The 19,430-nt window shown below is 45.1% G+C and overlaps 1 protein-coding gene across 1 annotated transcript; it reads left to right on the plus strand.

Annotated features, from left to right (window-relative positions):
• Nucleotides 1–6,109: 6,109 nt before the first annotated feature.
• hivep2a (HIVEP zinc finger 2a) lies at nt 6,110–17,857 on the plus strand. Its single transcript, XM_038968217.1, has 6 exons — nt 6,110–11,228; nt 11,491–11,642; nt 12,474–12,649; nt 12,895–12,996; nt 13,443–14,374; nt 15,131–17,857. The coding sequence occupies exons 1-6, from the start codon at nt 6,339–6,341 to the stop codon at nt 15,995–15,997; spliced, it is 7,119 nt and encodes a 2,372-aa protein (XP_038824145.1). The 5' UTR covers nt 6,110–6,338; the 3' UTR covers nt 15,998–17,857.
• Nucleotides 17,858–19,430: the final 1,573 nt, after the last annotated feature.

Below are 19,430 nucleotides of genomic sequence, written 5' to 3' on the forward strand. Positions count from 1 at the left end.
AGTTCTGTATTGTAGTCCTTTACCCAACACCAACAGACAGCTCTGTATTGTAGTCCTTTACCCAACACCAACAGACAGCTCTGTATTGTAGTCCTGTTCCCAGCACCAACAGACAGCTCTGTATTGTAGTCCTTTAACCAACACCTACAGACAGCTCGGTATTGTAGTCCTTTACCCAACACCAACACACAGCTCTGTATTGTAGTCCTTTACCCAGCACCAACAGACAGCTCTGTATTGTAGTCCTTTACCCAACACCTACAGACAGCTCGGTATTGTAGTCCTTTACCCAACACCAACAGACAGCTCTGTATTGTAGTCCTTTACCCAGCACCAACAGACAGCTCTGTATTGTAGTCCTTTACCCAACACCTACAGACAGCTCGGTATTGTAGTCCTTTACTCAACACCAACAGACAGCTCGGCATTGTAGTCCTTTACCCAACACCAACAGACAGCTCTGCTCCTGGTCTCTAGAACTTACTAATGTCCTCTGGGAGAGAGCCAGGGAGAGGTCAGATCAGACACTGGATGGATGCACCAATCAAAAGCTCATAAACAAATGAGCAAACGGTGTCTTTGGGGCAAGTGTCTGTGAGGTGAGGTGTGTGCTGTTGGCCTGAGTGCCTGACTAGCTCCGCACCATGGACAGAGATAGTGTTTATAGCCGGTGCTCCTACTGTAGATGACTTGTTCATAATGGCCCAGCATTCTTGGATGAGCAGATAACATTCATCACAATCAGCAGTAACATCATCAGGCATGGGGGCTGATATCCATGTCTTATTTAATGGCCGGTGTCATGGCCCAGTCAAGATTTGGCACACAGCAATTTGTTAAGAGACAACCCAGCGCGTCGATATGTTTAGAATTTGTTGCAGATGGATGATGTTTACTCGTTCAATGCCAAATGTGTTTGTGGTATCTCATAACAACAACGCCAAATAGAAGCAAGAATTTCCACCTGGCCTATCAGAGGTAAAGGTGGAACTACTATCATATTGCTTGTACCTATTGCAGGGCTGCGCACAGTTCACACATCAATTTAGGGTGTGGTTTGCTATGCCTATTGAACGGCCATCTTCCTACTCTCACCCCACACAGACGGAGAGTCGAGGTGACCCGAGCGGAGCGAGCGACCATCCCCCTAGCCGGCTTGTGTAACCAGCCTCTTTCGTAACGCCAATTCATAAGTTTGGTCACCCTGCTGCATAGCATTCAGGCTTGTTCCTCCCACACAGGAAGTGTCACCCACACTCCTCACCTCAGCCAGTCTGAATGAGACTAGTCGAAACCTCTCACCTACGCAGAGCGCAGCTCTCTCTTTTCACCACTCACACACACACACATCCTCTACGTTAAAAATATCCCCTCCCATCCTATTCAACTGCCTAGCTAAACCTCCTACTTGCTGCTGGAAATACAGACCTGGATTTGACAGGATGGATGACTAGGATTCTTGTTTGAATCCTGTACCTAGTAGTTTAATCAGTACGGAGTTTGTCCCGAAACAACATATCCATCCCATCATGCCATAAACATTGCCCATTCACACATACCATTCTATACATTTCTATAATACACTGTACACTGTAGTTGTAATTTTAGTATTGCTCTGTGAGGCCAAACTGGCTTTGCTGACCATCGATGGATGGTCTCTCTCTCTCACCTGGTTTTTCAGCCTGTTGCGTTCTGCCTCTTCACAGTCTCAGACTGCAGTATCTCCCAGCTGCAGTCTCTCCCGGCTCCAGGCTGTGCTTCATCTTTGGGCTCCTAATGAGGAGTCAATATGACACTCCGTGGGGCTGACTTGCAAACAGCCTGGGTGATACATCCACAGAACCTGCTTACAGGGGATAAAATCACACCCCAAACCTGCTGGCTGTGCAAATGGTGCTGTCACGTGCTGTCAAATCCCAAGCTGCTGGGAGTTAAGTTTAAGTGTGAAAATAGTTATTGCTGGGATTTCAATAAGATTCAGGGATATTTTCTGTTTCAAATATTTTTTCCGTGGCGGGCCGAGGAGCCTTTATTTATAGTACATTGTTTTGCTGATGTTTGTATTCCATTCTATTTTAGCCATGGTCAATATGAAATATGTTGATACATGATACAGACTGGTGAAGACCATACAAGCTACTTTTTTTCACCTTTAGAGCCACAAATGAACCTGCAATTGAACAGAACCGAGAAGTGTGTCCAAGACCGCATCATTAATACAGTTGATTCAGTCCTTTCAATAGTCACACGAACATGTGTGCTCTATCAATGATGTACATGCAGTCCATTTGAGAAGCAAGTGATTCTGAATATAGCACATTGTGAATAATTCCCTGAACCCGTTCAGGTGAAAGGCAATGTTGAGCCAGATGTGCCTAAAACACACAATACTTTATTGTGGGACCCTTGCTTCAATCTATTTTCAGAGCCCTTTCACATTTTCCCTAGCTAGCAGTTGATAAAGCCAGTTGGAGCTGTTAAAGTTGCCTCCATCCCTAATGAGCTGGATAGCTGGAACAAAGACCACAGCACACCGACCCAGCTCCCCTCTCATTCCCACTGTAAGGAAAGATACAGAAACGATAGCATGCAGATATGTATGTGTTTCTATGCCAGTTCTATCTTCCCATAAAAGCCAGAGGAAAAAAACAAAGAAAGAAAATGAAACAAGCCAACACACAGATAAATAAATAAGAGCTTTCAGTTGGGGGTCCCATTAGACCTCCTGAGGCTGAGGCACTGGCCATGATGCACTCCTAGGCAGGACTACCATAAACTCTGTAATTACTGAATGGAAACAATTAGCAATGCCTTGAATTATTCAGTCTGCCCTGGAAAGTACAAGAAACTGTGCCTGTTTCTGCTCAGGGAAATCAGAAACGGCCTGTTTGTGTGTGTGCCTGCCTACATCGCTGTTGTGAATGTGATGTCACCAGGAGGACAAACAAAAGGGGGTAACCGGAGCCCTAAAAACACGCCACCGCGACCGCACGCTGGTGGGTGAGTCACGGTCAACCCCACAGACGGACCACTGAGTTAGGCCACTGTGCTAATCGAATGGCCCTCTGGTTTAAGAGAGAACCAAAGCACACAGGCGTCTGCCCATGTGACTAACCTTTGTTTCTAGAGGAATTAGACCAACAGAACTGTGTACACACATTTTTGAATTGCAAAACTCTGTAAGAGAGATTGGACTGGAACCAGATGAGGTTGATTGAATTGTCTCTATTGGTTTTATACCATGTAATGCTGGCAGGTCTAAAACAGCCGAGCAGTCGATAATAACAGTGTTAAAGACTTATTAAGACTTTTATTTACACTATTTTGTTTGTGTATTTATTTACAGTGCTCGTGTCCTGCATTGAACTTTTGGTTGGACAGTGAGAAATATGGCGTCATGGTTCATTTTAACTTCAGATGTTGGTATTTGAGGGAGGGAAAAAAAGAACGGGATTCACTCTATTCTCTATTTCAGTGTTGAAAGGAATTCCAAGCACTTCAAATTGGTATGTGGCATCTTGGCTGGCCAAATGGTTTAAGGATAACTATGGCTGCCACACATAGGTGATTGACACACAAAATAACAAAACATTCTACAATCCTCTCTCCTGAATCTGCCTGCCCAAAAAACGCTCAATACCTAATCCCTGCTTTGGAAAGAGGATGTATTTTGCTAGAGTTAAAGGGCCTCTGTAAGGTTGATCTTTTCCTACCCACAATGGAGATGTGCGTCAGTGTATAGGGCATGGCACTGCCCCAGGCTAGCAGCCTCCTACACTCCCCGTAGATCCCCAGTCAGAAGCCAGAACTGGGCCGAAGGTGGGCAGAGGCTCTCTCTCAGCGTTCTGTCCTCCCCCATTATGCATACCTCCAGGGGAGGAGGGGTTGATGGTGGTATATGTAGTGCATGGCTTGATGTGTGTGTGTGCTCGTGAATGTGTGCAGAAACTTACTGTAGGGGTCGGTGTACTGTATAATAAAAATGTCTGCCTTATCAGGGGCATCAGTTGTTGGCAGAGGGCCATCATATCAGATGATGTACTGTTGGACTATGGATATGTTACATAAAATGCTTGAATCATCCAGTGGAGTGTTTCTGGTTATAGCTTTGAGGATGTTCCGTTTCTATAGAGCGAAGTGTCCCTGACACACTCTGCCTCTGTCACTGTCCCACGCACACTTCCTCCAGGTACTCCACTTGAAAAGGATGCCAATGAATATTCTCACCCACACTCAATCAGAAAATAGGACAGGGTTTTTAGTTGGGATGAATAGCACTTTATATAACCCATTCAATACTTTTTCTTTGATTTACAAAATAGTAAGCTTATGCTTCCGCACCATGGTAGCAGATCTGTATAGATTAACAAGAGATACTTTTCTGTTTATCAGCATTGCATCCACATCCCTGGGGCCCAGCAGCAGAGCTAGAAAGATTCATTAAAGGGAAGAGATGCTCCCAATTGTGGAGAGGGGAGAAGGGGCGAGGGGTGTGCCAACGTGGCCGCCATTAAGTGTGATATATGAAACTGACTCCAGCTTAGACAGATTGCCCTTTTCCACTCAGTGATAGGTTTGCTCTGGTATCATGACACTCAATTGCGTCAGTTGACCCTTATTTCACAAAATACTAGCAATTGAGAACATATTTTGTGAAAATAAGCTAGGAGGAGTTAAGAGGCAGGTACAAGTACTTTAGGTTTAGACATCTTTGTTATTTATTATTCCTCTCTGAATATCTCTCTCAGAATGTATCTATATCTACGTTATCTTTACAAAGCTGTCAATCAATCACATTTCATTAAGTTGGTATCAACAACTGTTCATGCAGGTGTGTTTCAATTGAGACAGCTTTTTTTAAACGTAGCAAAACATGGCTGTTTTGAAACATACACATTTGGCTTTTGATTTAATTTAAACATATATACGGGTGTTTAACGATATTGTTGGTGCTATTTATAGAAAGGGGATCTGGCCTGTAACAAATCTCCATCCAACCACTTATATTGTAGTTGTGAAACTGTAGTTGCGAAACTCGGGCTTCCACAGAGGGTTTATGGTATGTCCAGAGGGGTATACTAGAAAGCAGGATCAGAAATGACGGTTGATTTTATGGTTCATTAAAAAAGTTAAAGTTAGATATGCTTTTTTGTTTGTTGAATCAATTAGACCATGCCGATTTCAAGCTTCTTTAAAAAAAAAAAAATCCAAAGTTAGCTGGCTAACTCCTTGAACCTGCTTTGTAGTTTACCCCTCTGGTGTTTGCACACATTCCTTTTGTGTAACAGCATTGAAGAGAATGAAAACAAAAACGGACCAAAAGTAAATATTTCCGGTGCTAAAAATACCAGTGGTTTTCTGCCGGGCTATTTTTAGTTCTCACGTTGGCCTCCAGACACCCGCGTCACACAGCTTTCGTGCTCTTACCCCAGCAGCGCCAGAGCAAAGGGGGCCTTGTGTGTGTGTGTCTGTCGCAATCAGAGGAAAAAAAACTGAAATCAGGAAATACACAGCATAGACTTGTAGGTTCAGCATGTTAGCCTCAGAAACTGGGGTTCATTCTATATTCAGGTGTTGGTGTGGTTTCTGTACGTTAACACTCGGAAATAGAACCACAAATGTTTATTTATAGTTTCTGTGTCTTTTAGGAACTACGTGGGTCTATTTGGTACTGATGACTCACTGTTAGCAAGAGGGGGTGGTTCAGTTTGAAACTACACTCAGTCAACTTCAGTCTGGTTTAGCACTGTACTCTTTGTACTACATGCCACTGTACATGAGAATATAGATGACCGAACTGGGATTCATTTATTTGAAAATGGAGGAAAATCCTAGAGACATAAGTTATTAACAGTGACTTCTCAGTGAGTGTTTTGTTTCAATCACTGAATTCTTTCTCTCTCCTCTCTCCAGGTCTTAAGTGAAGATTCTTTTGGAAGTTGTAAAAAGAGAGAAATCAACAAGCACTTTTTTTAAGACCGGTAAGTGTTCAATAATAAATATGTACCCAATCAGGATTTTTAAGATCATGTCTTATTTTACTGTACATGGCATTTATATATATATATATATATATATATTCTGTTTACGTTTTCAGATCAAGAAAAGATCTTCATACATTTAATGAATTGGACAGAAAATTGGAGGGATGTTAGCAAGTCTACAGTATGATTGACAGAAAGAAAGTGTTCTGATGCAGACGATAGAGGATCTTCGTGACTCAAATGTGGAACAACCCAACAACTTCAGCAATGGAAGGCCCCTTTGTTTAAGAGCTCCATGTGTGACAGCATCTGACATTTGACCTTTGAGAAACCCAACTGACGTCTAGAGGGACAATGGAGTCACGTGAATCTGCTGCTGGACCAAAATGCACCAAGGATCCCCGGGAGAAGCTACAAAGGAAGTGGGTCTCTGAGCCCTCAGCTGGCACAAAAAGAAGCACTTTTGCTGACCCGGAGGAAAAGAGGCACTCGCATCGCGAAAGCCTTCAAAGTGGTGCCAGTGGCAGCAATATTACTGGCTCAGCACGAAAGTATGGCTCTGGGAAGCTGCTATCAACTGCAATGGTTCAGTCATCTCAAGATAGTCAGTACGCACAGGCTTTCCCTCGTACTTACTCCTACCAGCTACCACAACCGTACCCACAACAGCCCATGCAAGAGCGCTTCCTGTCCGGAGCCAAGCCACAGCCCGGTCTGGAGGCCCATGCCTGGCCCTTCGCTGGACAGCTCCCTTCCGACGACATATTCCCTGGACACTCCCGTGCCCATGGAGTATTCCCTCGTCAGAAATCTCCCAGTTTACCCAGTTCTTTTGGCCAGTATTCCCAGTCAGGGCCGGAGCCACCAGAGGAGGGATACAAGAAGGAGCAGAAACCCAAGAAGCCAGGGAAGTACATCTGCCACTACTGTGGAAGGGCTTGTGCTAAACCCAGCGTGCTGAAGAAGCACATTCGTTCACACACTGGAGAACGCCCCTACCCTTGTGTCCCCTGCGGGTTCTCCTTTAAAACCAAGAGTAATTTGTACAAACACAGGAAATCTCATGCCCATGCCATCAAAGCAGGACTAGTCCCATTCTCCGAACTGGCAGTTTCACGCACAGACATGGATCAGGCGTCCTCAGTGGGAGAGACGGAAGTACACTCAGACGGTGAACAGAGCACAGACACCGACGAGGAGACTGCAGAGGCCTCCATGTTTATGGACAAAGGCAGCCCCATTCCCCAGATATCATTTGACATGGACAAAAGCACAATGGAGAAGGGTAGGGAGCCGGCATATGCTGACTCAGCTGAGGAGCTAGCTATGGCTTCCATGAAAGTGCCTATCCTAATTGTCCCAAAACAAGGGGTCCCACCAACAGCATTGGAGTGCCCCCCATTCACGGATCTCAAGGCTTCTCACATAAGCTCCCAGGTTGGCCGCATGGATGACTCTCCCACTATCAAACAGAGACTGGCTCTGAGACTGACAGAGAAGAAGGGATCACAGGACTCAGACCAGCAGTCCCAGCAGTCCCTGAACCTTCTGAGTCCACACAGCAAAGGCAGCACAGACTCAGGCTACTTCTCCCGTTCAGAGAGTGCAGAGCAACAGATCAGCCCTCCCAACACAAACGCAAAGTCCTACGAGGAGATCATGTTTGGTCGGACTTGGTATTACAAACCTAACTCTGCTAGATCTAGACAATCCATTGCAGTAGGCATGGCCACTGTTGGCCAAGACACTAACATAGTAATGGGGAAGATATCTGAGGATCATATTTTTTTCCGAAATGATAGCGGTGAAGTGCAACTATTAGCAGGCGTTGACCCTAAGCAGTATCCCACAGGCCCTTGCCAAAGCAACACAGGTCTACTAGAGACTCCTTCTGATTCAGGGACACTCATTAGGAGTAACTCAATGCCAACATCCTCCCCGACCAACCTCAACGTCCCACCGGGGATAAGAGTGAGCCACTCCTTTGACGAGATGATGACCTCTGATGATGTCTTCTACCCGGGTGCTGCCAGTCTGAGGAGGCTTAGGAGACAGGCCGCTTTTGAGCATTCAGCCCATGAAGGGCATGGCGACTATGAAACCTATGGACACGTTCCCAAGAACGCAGCCCCATCCGTGGGATTAAAGCTAGGGGAGCGCAGTCCTGTGGTGCCAGAGCATACAGCATACAGCCCATATGGTACTAAAGTGGGAATGACAGAGATTGCCACTCGTAAACGCAGGAAGGAAAAGAGTGTAGGAGATGAGGAGGATGGCCCTGTCCAGTACGACAGTAGTTGTAGTGGCTCAGTAGATATGGTCAGAGATTATGATTCAAAACAAGGTAGTCAAGAGGGTTCAAGGGGGACACCTACTGGAAAGGGATCCATGGGATCTATGTACAGTGCACATAGCCAATCAGACAGTTTTGAAACATGCTGTAGTAGCATGTGCTCAGAGGACGTAGTGCTAGTCCCAGACTCTGACAGAAAGGCAGCTGGCAATGTTATATCTGTCATTCAGCACACCAACTCACTCAGTAGGCCAAACTCCTTTGAGAAGTCAGAGTCCTTCGAGCACCCAGCCTACCTGCAAGATAAACCCTCCAGCCAATATTCAGAGCAGTCAGATACAGAGAACATAGAGGATGTGCAGAGCCCAGAGTTTATGCTGAGGTCTGAGAGCATGGAGCAGCAGCAGCAAAGCAACAGTGATTTAGTTTCATCCAACCAGCCCTGTCACATGCCCCCCAAACTGGTACGTCAGCCTAACATCCAAGTGCCTGAAATCAGGGTGACAGAGGAGCCAGATAAACCAGAGAAAGAGCCTGATGTACCGACCAAGGAGCCGGAGAAGCACGTTGAAGAGTTCCAGTGGCCCCAGAGGAGTGAGACACTGTCCCAGCTCCCTGCGGAGAAGCTGCCTCCTAAGAAGAAGCGTCTGCGTCTGGCAGACCTGGAGCACTCCTCTGGGGAGTCCAGCTTTGAGTCCTGCACCAGCCTGTCCAGGAGCCCCAGCCAGGAGAGCAACCTGTCCCACAGCTCCAGCTTCTCTATGTCCTTTGACAGGGAAGAGAGCCTAAAGTCTGTGTCACCGTCCAAGCAGGAGGACTTTGGCAAGCAGTCTGAGTACAGCGGCAACTCTCTCACTATCCCCGGCCATCACCAGCAGAGGGAGATGCGACGCTCCTCATCAGAACAGGCTCCCAGCGCTCTGCCCACCGAGATCCCAGAGATCCGTAGCAAGTCCTTCGACTATGGCAGCCTCTCAACATCATCCAGACAGGGAGAGGTTTACTCCAGTGCATCAGCCATGAAAGATCGGAGACGGGGCTACCTAGTAAGGCAGGCATCCCTCAGTGTTTACCCTGAGACTGTGGTGCATGAGCAAGGTGGTCTCGAAATTACTGTCAAGCAAGAGCACTCGGACCATGGACCCTCATCTTGGCAGAGCCCCCCATCCTCTCAAAGTTCTCTCGGTGCATCAGCCAGCGAAGTAGCAAGACCCAAGAGAGGGTCACATCATCATCTTCTGCAACAGAGCATTAGTGAGGACAGCCAGGACGACCCACCACTGTTCCAGAAGTCATCTCGTCTGCCAAGTCAACAGTCATCAGAGGGAGAGCATCCAGGTCACGAGCTCATGAGCAAGGAAACGATGCAATACTCCTCACTCCAGAACAGCTTGGCTTCACTGCCTTTCCTGCCATGTCAGCCGGGTCTGTTCTGGCATCCCGAGTCCACACAGAGACACAAGCAGCATCTGGCATTCCAGCCACACCAGTTACAGAAACTACATATCAGACAGCCTAGTCTACCACACATGATCCAGAAATCCAACCCACCTCTTAATCAGCTACAGCAGATTCAGGAGCAATGCGATGCAAAAGCTGACGGTGCTATCAGTCAGAGCTATCAGTATCCCTCTAGAGCCTCCCCCCAGGCCCAGCATTACGGCTCTCTACCGTCTAAAGTGACCCTCACTGAGAGCACGGTGCTCCTGCAACAGGTCCAGCCAATCTTCGCCACTCAGAATGCGGGTTCACAGTCATCTCTCCCAGGTATGCTAGTCCCCGTTAGGATACACACTCAAGTGCCATCTTACGGAAGTGTTATGTACACAAGTGTTTCACAACTCTTAGCTAACCATGGCCAGAGCACTTATTCAGCAAGAGTCATATGCTCAGAGAGTGTATCATCTAGTTCACTCACAGGTGGCACTGTTTCAAAGCAAGGCGTTGGCTTCAATTTATCTCAGATCCTTGGTCAGCCTGAGGGAGCTCTACGTTATCCACTGTGGAATATTCCGGATCTGAACACTGAACACGGGAGACTGAACACGGGAATTCCGCTGTCGTTGACATCAGGAACCATCTCCACCACGGATGCGTCCTCCAGTATTGGTGGAAGCAAGCGGATGCTATCACCAGCCAGTAGCCTGGAACTCTTTATAGAGACCAAACAGCAGAAACGGGTCAAGGAGGAGAAGATGTACGGTCAGATTGTAAAGGAGCTGAGCGCTGTCGAGCTGAGTGCTTCGAAAGACAGCGGCAAGTTATCAACGCGTGCCCCTCTGAAGAGCGAGGGTTCAATGGACGATCAGGAGAGGATGTCCTCCTCCCCACCAGCAGACTTCCCCTCCACCAAAATCCCAGTGCGTTCCAACGCACCTCACATACCTGATGTGCCACCAGCTGACAGCTTCACTCCCCCTCTGCAAATCGTGACGGACTTCCCTGGTGGCAGAGAGTCCCCAGAGGAGCTGGACGTAGATGACTCCACCCCAGAGGCTAGCTGCAGCCCACAGTTCATGGTCTCCTCCAGTGACACTCCAGAGGAAGCCAAGCCACTCATGGGCAGCAAGATCCCTGTCAACATGCTGGTGCAGCTGGCTGCCAATCAGAGTGGGGGTGCTGCTGGAAGCACTCTAATGCTCACAGATCTGGCAGACGTTCAGCAGTTCTTTCAGTTCCCCAGTCTTCGCACGACAACCAGTGTCAGCTGGTGCTTCCTGAATTACACCAAGCCAAACAACGCTCAGACGACTCCACTGACTTCTGTGTACGGCTCCTGGTGCGTCAGCTCTTACAACCCTAACCCTCTCAGTCTCAGCACCAAGTCTACTCTGGCACTGCTCTGCTCCAAGCAGAGGAAGAACACAGAAACCTACACGATGGCTGCTATGTATCAACCCAGGACTGGAAAACTTGTCTCCTCTCTTGCTTGGAAGCAGAAGTTTGAACAGGTAATTACACGTCACATACAGCATGCCATCATATTCATAGTTAATGTATTTATTGGTTAATGGGTGGTTAACGGTTTGTTACTAAATAAGTATTCAAGGTTTAGAATTTGCATGCTTTAGAGAATTTGAAATCTCCTACAATATTAAAAACCAATCTGGGATAAAAGTCTATTTTGAAGCCAACATTCCAGTACATCTGCCATCGTGTTTTTGTGTGTTTGTGAGGATTTAACTGAGTGTTATGCATGTTTTTCACTTGCAGATGAAGCCAGAGCTCATGCAGCTTGATGTGAGCAAATATGGGAAGAAAATCAAGGGGCTGAGCTCCAGGGAACGAGTCAAGGAGGACCACGGAGAGAAGGAGGCCTCCTCAAAGCAGGCTGAGCCCACTCGCATCAAAATCTTTGAAGGAGGGTATGTGAAGATGGCTGCCATTAGCCATTAAAATTTTATTGAAAGCTTTTTAATATCAGTGTGGCACCTTCTCGAGACGGCTGCCTAAATTTGTATATTGTTGTGACTTTTACACAAAATTTACAGTTTTGTGAAACGCAGATGAACAGCACTTTATTTATTGCCTGGTGGCTGAAACCACTTCTTCAGAGATTATATTATTTGAAAATGGTAATACAATGACTGTGATAACTGGAAATTAAGTATTACTTGATTTTTTAAAATTACTTCACATTTTTAATTACTTCACATTTATGGACTTGAGGGTGTTTTCTGTAGAAATTTGATAGATAAAAAACATGATGGATTTTTCAGATGGATTTTAAATGTGGTTGAAAGGAGTTACTAGTATAGGCTACTGTTTTTATATAAATATAGTAGAGCAAAGTTTTGTTGTTTAACAGCCGTGGTATTATTGACTACTGTGCATGAGGCTACTGTAACATTTTGCTTCAGTGCAAGCAAAAAATAGATTTCCAAATTCGTTTTTCAATCATCTGAAATGTTTTCAAAATCACATATCTGGAATGTCTCTTTTATGATATTACCATGTACAGTGAGAAAAAATTATAAGAATTCCATTTCATAAATGGGAACAGCTGTAAAAATATCTCTGACCAATACCCAGTTGAATTTGGCACCAGAATAATTTTCTCTAAGCAGTATAAGGCAAACTTTCCCAATGTAAAGTGGTCTGTTTGATGTATTGGATATATGCCCCCTTAACACATGCATTGATATACTCAACATCCTCCAATAACGTTGAAAAATCTGGTCTTCTTATGATTTCAGGTACAAATCCAATGAAGACTATGTTTACGTGCGGGGTAGAGGAAGAGGGAAGTACATATGTGAAGAGTGTGGAATTCGTTGTAAGAAGCCAAGCATGCTGAAGAAACACATCCGCACACACACCGATGTCAGGCCATATGTCTGCAAGTTCTGCAACTTTGCTTTTAAAACTAAAGGTGGGTTTCCTTCTTCCACTTCATATAACCAGATATATACAAATGTACACCTTTCCTCTCAAGTAATTTAACCTGATAGTTCAAACATAAACAGTGTTCACACTGGAAAATGATTTATGTAGAACTGCAAATATAGACTTCGGTTTACATTGCATTAGGAGAGTGGCAAGGTTCTCTCTCTGCTTCAGTAACGTTCTATGCTGCTTCCAGTAAGACTTTTTAAAAGTTGTAAACTCTTGTTTCAGGAAACCTGACAAAACACATGAAGTCGAAAGCCCACATGAAGAAGTGCTTGGAACTCGGGGTGTCAGTGACATCTGTGGAGGATGCAGACGCCGAGGAAGCTGGTATGAATCAGACAGACTGACTGAGCACATTGTGTAAAGATGAACCAATATTTCATAAATACTGGGCCCTGTAAATTGCACTGGTACGGTTCTTGAGGGACAATTATCGTAATGAAAAGCAGGAGCCGCCTCTCTGCCAGGTTTATGTAAAATAACCAACTTTAAGATACACGGTTCACATTTTCCCTGCTTGAATCCCATCATTCTGCATAGAGTATAAAAGAATTCCAGTGACCTATTCAATCCCACTGAAATAACTTGCGGTTGCTGTAAAATATCTGTAAACGCATAAATATAAAAAGTCCTACTGTGTTTTTATATCCCATTTCCTTGTTATGACTGCACTAAATGCCCTTTATTTGTCTTGCAGAATAAAGTAGGCTACTGTTATTGCATTTGCATAGCGACTGGATCAACGGTTGATTAACCAATATGTTTCTTTTTAGACAATGGCGAGGATGGCCAGAGGGAGTCTGGGAAGATGTTAGGCATTATGGCGGACCACCAGTTCTCAGACGCTGATGATTCTGATGATGACGGGGATGAGGTGGATGATGATGAAGACGATGACGACGATTACGATGGCGACTCCACGCCGAAAACGCGCTCCAGAAGCACTAGCCCTCAGCCCTATGGCATACCGTCTCTCTCCATCACGGCTGTGGCGGCCTCTCAGAACGCCTGCTCCTCAGACCTGCTGGGTCAAGGCTCCAAACCTCCCATCTTCAGCTACTTCACCAGCCTGCCTAGCATCCAGATCACCCAGCTCATGGTGCCCAGTGAGCGTGCAGGCCAGGGCCAGATGGCAGAGTACCAGCGTCTGCTGCAGGGCGCCCTGGGCGAGGACTATAAGAACAGGCTAGACATACCCAGCTCCATGGACAAGGACTTTGGCCTGTCCACAGATCACAGCTTCTCCTCCTTTGACCTGTCCCCGTCTCGCCTCTCCTCTCCAGGCCAGGGGTCCTCCCCTCTCCGAGAGCCCTCCCCCACCACCTCCTCACGCAAGTACCTCTCCCCCCGACGGGACCTGTCCCCCCGTGGCCGCCTGTCACCCCACAGAGAGGTGTCCCCTCTCAGGCACATCTCCCCCAAGAGAGACATCTCCTTCAGGAGGGACCTCTCGCCTCGGAGGGACCTGTCCGCCAGAGTTCACCTCTCGCCCCTGTCCCACGCCGGACGCCCCACGTCACCGGGCAGGGACCTTGCGGGCAGGAGGGAGCTGTCTCCGCGCAGTCACTACCGGGGCATGATCAGACCTGTCTCCCCCAGGAGGGGAATGCACCATCACAGTGCCCCTTGGAGTCTAAGCCAGCACCTAGACTCAGAGATGGTGCCACTGGGCCAGAGCAGTAGGAGCCACTCAGAGATGGAGATGGTAAGTGTTCCAGCACGTATTCAACTGTTCTCTTCTATTCTATTCTATTCACACTGCACTTGAGCCTTCATAAACAGCTCCTTACTGACGGTATGTTAACTAATGAATCAATGGTCTCTGCCTTCAACCGTCTTAGAGAGTCTAACTTAAAGTTAAAGTACAATGGACCCATGAAGGACCACCATATAGTGCTACTCTATCTGCAGACATTTCTATTTCTATATATGGCTAATTAAAAATCCCTGGGGAAATAGGTAAAATACCATGCCATCTGGCTTGTTTCCATGGAACTGAGTGATGTAAAGATAAGGCAGCCGTAGCTTGGCTCATCACTCAGTGGTTAATAACTGCTGTTTTTGTTCTTAAGAGTCTTGTTAAACCAGACTTTCCAGGAACCCCAGTTTAAATAAAGCATGACATGGAGCCTGCTTCAGCTGTATCATTTTCAAATATTCATATTTGACTTATTTTTAGCTGGTAATAGTTTTGTCGTGTGTGAGCAGATTTTTCCTACCTTCTCAAAATCCATTACAATCCCTCTTTTCCTCATTCACAGTTTCTCAGTCAGTACGAACCCACATTTTCAAGTGTTAGCACTTTATACATCATTAGGTGTACCACAGTGTAGATGTTTTGCTGCATATAGTTGTGACATTTACTTAGTACTTTCAGAGATCATCTGCATACTAAGATCCACAGACCCTATTGATCTACGGCCACTATACCTTGTACTGAATTCACCTTGTATTGTTTCAGGAGCAGAAGAAGAGTTCCCCTCCCCACAGCAGCCAGGAGTCCCCTCAACCCCACCAGGGCCTGTTCAGCCACCTCCCCCTGCACTCCCAGCAACAGGTCCGCACCTCCTTCCCCATGATCCCCATCGGCGGCATCCAGATGGTTCCCTCCGTGCCCACCTCAGTCACCGGCCTGGCCCACCCCGCCCGCCTCCCCCTGCAGAAGAGCACGTCCGAGGAGTCCAGCACCAGCGAGGTCTCCTTCCACCTGGCCGAGGGAGGAGGAGGGTCCAGGGGTTCCACCGGGTCGTCCGACTCACCCCAGCGCCAGGAGAGGATGGTGTCATCATCCTCTTCCTCTCGGGGGACGCCGGTCCCCTCCCCTGGCCCGTCCTTACCCTGGTCAGGAAGTCGCCAGGACAGTGCAGACATGTCAGACAGCAAGGACATTAAGCAGCAGGAGGAAAGCATACAGACTTGTACCAAAGCTATCGCCTCGCTCCACATCGCTACAGAACATGACACTCTGGAGAAGGGCATGTTGGTGTGCTCTTCAGACGCCCATCAGAGACACCCCCCCCCACTGCCTCACTCCTCTCACTCCCCTTACCCCAGCCCTCAGGAGAGAGCCTCCAGCAGGATTCAGCACTTTAGTGGCCTAGAGGTTAGGCAGTCCCCGGACGGCCGCTCTGCCTCCCCTCTCCCCCTACACTCCAGCTCCAGCTTGGAGACCTCCCTGCCAGCCACATCAAAGGGCCCGGCGGGTTCCACGGCAGGCCCAGGCCACTGTGCCAAGGAGAGGTCGCCAGGTCAACAGAGCCCAGGGGAAAGACCAGAAAGCACAAAGAGAGGCAAAAATATATTAAAGGATGCCACCGAGAACAGGTGAACATTGTTAAAAAGGGAAGGACGTGCAACGTAAAGACATCAACCCGTACAATTGCACACACACACACACACACACACACACACACACGACGCGCACACAGAGAGACAGACATTTAAACACACACACACACAAACAAGTCTTTAAACAAGCAAATTAAGTAGATACTCTGTAGTTTCAATGTATAGCATGCCTTTTATAACCTGGTTTGCTATTTTAACAATTTCTTTCTTATTTAAATTTTCAGAGAATATACATACAGTATGTTAACTTATATATGAGCCTGACCAAATTGATGATGGACTCCAGTCTGGTACTTTTAAATGTACAGATGTGCGTGCCTTTTCTTTACTTTTTGCTTATATTCTTATAAGCATATTAAGCAGGAAGATATGTTAATATATCACGTTTGTGTATCAGCTTTGTAATAAATGCAATTTCTCGTCTTTTTTAGACACTTGAGTCTGAATGATGTGAAGTATCAATATATGTAAGGTTGCACTAAAACTTATTTTTATATGAGTGAAATTAAATGGCTTTTGTGTACAGCAGCAATTCTATAATACTATTTATTGTATCATGTTTCATAAAATGTAAATTTTTCTTAATGTTGTGGATGCCTTTTCTATGTAAAGCATGGGTTTTGCTATGGCATAATTAGAGCAAACAATATGTACACTGTAAAATGGCTTTATATGTTAGAAGTATTTATATACACCTAAGTGAATGCACTTTACTTGGAGGTATATACATATGATACAATTTACCAGAATATATATCTAGTATATAAATATATATATATATATATATATATATATATAGAATATATATGTGCACTTAGGTTTTAGATTGACACCCACATACAGTATGGTAGTTAGTTCTAAATGCTTGGACCTTTTTCTCTCCTGTTCGCTGGATTGCCTACACTAGTTGTGATTTTACATTTTTTACAAAAAGTAGAACTGTTCAGCATTAAGTGAATCAATGTGCATTTATTTTTTGTTTTCATTCAGCGCTTACTGAAGTAGTAGTGAAATATTAAAGATAGTTTGATCTTCTGTGAATCACGTTGCTTGAAGTACTTGATTTATTGATTAGTGTGGGGAACATTCCAGCTGATGTAAATATTGAATGCCCATGAATTTGTATACACACACACACACACACACATATACAGACACACGCACACACGCACGCACAAACACACACACACACACACACACAGAGAGAGAGATTAGTGAGACACCAGTGTGTTACCTACGAGGAGACCCCAGCGGCTTACACACACACAGTCATACACATTTATACATGGAAAGAGTTCATTCTGGGCAATGACGTCAGTTCATCAACAAAACAAAAGATATTAAATGCTTGTACACACAGATATCCAGAACTCTGAAAAATGCACCTTATGTTTACTACATTTTGGGGGTACTATCCAATAATGCTGTATATCAATTTTGGAACTGGGATTTGGAATCCAGTTGCTTTTAAAAACCTGTTTGTGAATAAACAACCTAAACGAACAGGAGCAGTCAGCCAGTCACTCGTGTGTGTATATCTGTATTTTGTATGGTGTGTATAAGATCTGTGTAATTTACTCTTTGGACATTTTTGTCACTAGTCCTTGGTATTCACCTAACTGTATTAACATGTCTTTCAAATCTAAGGTATCAAAGCACAAATCATAGTATAGAAACAAAAAAAAAGAAAAATGTTAAACATACATAAAAAGGGTAACATTGTGATGTTCAGTGGAAAGTACAATATCATGGAAGACCCCAGTTTCAAAAATTAATCACAGTGCAGGTGGAAATAAAACGGATTGTTGTTTTCAAATAAATACCACTACAATAAAATGTCCTCAATGCTTTAATTCTTTCCAAATACTTTTGGGCCTCACTGTATGTGGACACACTTGCAATATCACGTAGGCCTACAGTACATGTCCTACTTTACAATACATGTCCTACGTTACAGTACATGTCCTACTTTACAGTACATGTCCTACTTTACAGTACATGTCCTTCTTTACAGTACATGTCCTACTTTACAGGACCATAGGCGCAACAGGAGTCTGCACACAAAACAAGTGTAGGCCTTTGGTAAACCTTTGGTAAACTTAACTCAGTTAAAGCTCTTCTGTAAAACCTGAAAGAGCTCTCCAGTTGCTAATCTTAGGCTATCACTGTCATACTGCGTAGAACACATAGTTACTTCCCTTTGGTTTAATCCACTCTGACACAACTAGGTTGGTTATTCTCACTAACGTGTTTGTCTTTCAGATCACTTTGAAAGATACTTTGATCTTAGGGGTATTTTAGTCTTGATTAGTTTTGATTTCTTTACTTTGAAAGTAATTCTGTTTACGGAAATTGTCATGGGAATTCTCACCATAGATGATCAGTAACTCAAACCTATTTTGGATTGTCAGATTGTCATCCTCATGAATATTGCAACTGAAAAGAAAATCTTATTTACTCAATAATACATAGTCAAATTCAAGTAATCAAGTGCTACAACACTAAATGGGTATCATTGTAAAAATGTCCGCTAATGGTGTTACACTGATCATGTAGAGATTAACATGTAATACATATTGGTATTCAGGTAGAATGTTTAAATAGGAATACATTACACACAATACATTTTAACCAGCCACCAAATGGCTATTGGTTGTTTCTTATCCAGGCGTGCGGATGCAGTGGCATGCTGCTGTGACAGTTGTATGTGAGAACGTTATATGTATTCTTGTCCTCACACCTCCATCAGGGTGGCGTGCAGGTGTTCGGTTGAGCGTCCGCCCCAAGGACATGGCTGTGTCACTCAGACACCGGCCATCCATCTGCCTTTGTCCTGTCTCTTCAAGTCCAACCATCTCTGATGAACGGCTACAACAGACAGATCAGGACTGCAGGATGGCCGCTGGAGCCAGCCTCTTAATATAGAGTGGGGCAAAAAAGTATTTAGTCAGCCACCAATTGTGCAAGTTCTCCCACTTAAAAAGACGAGAGAGACCTGTAATTTTCATCATAGGTACACTTCAACTATGACAGACAAACTGAGAAAAAAAAATCCAGAAAATCACATTGTAGGGTTTTTAATGAATTTATTTGCAAATTATGGTGGAAAATAAGTATTTGGTCACCTACAAACAAGCAAGATTTCTGGCTCTCACAGACCTGTAACTTCTTCTTTAAGAGGCTCCTCTGTCCTCCACTCGTTACCTGTATTAATGGCACCTGTTTGAACTTGTTATCAGTATAAAAGACACCTGTCCACAACCACAAACAGTCAGGCAAAAATTAAAGCAGGAAGCACCAGTGACTCGGTCTATAAAAAAGTGGTCAGATGAAGCAGATGCTAAACTACAGGACTGTTAGCTAGCACAGACTGGAATATGTTCCGGGATTCTTCCGGATGGCATTGAGGAATA

The sequence above is a fragment of the Salvelinus namaycush genome, chromosome 29 (genome assembly GCF_016432855.1).
Source record: "Salvelinus namaycush isolate Seneca chromosome 29, SaNama_1.0, whole genome shotgun sequence".
Classification (NCBI taxonomy): Eukaryota; Metazoa; Chordata; class Actinopteri; order Salmoniformes; family Salmonidae; genus Salvelinus; species Salvelinus namaycush.

Coding starts and splice junctions, on each gene's coding strand:
- hivep2a (XM_038968217.1), top strand. CDS start 6,339: ATGGAGTCACGTGAATCTGCTGCTGGACCAAAATGCACCAAGGATCCC. Junction 11,229..11,490: donor GGAAGCAGAAGTTTGAACAG/GTAATTACACGT, acceptor TTTCACTTGCAG/ATGAAGCCAGAGCTCATGCA. Junction 12,650..12,894: donor CTTTGCTTTTAAAACTAAAG/GTGGGTTTCCTT, acceptor CTCTTGTTTCAG/GAAACCTGACAAAACACATG.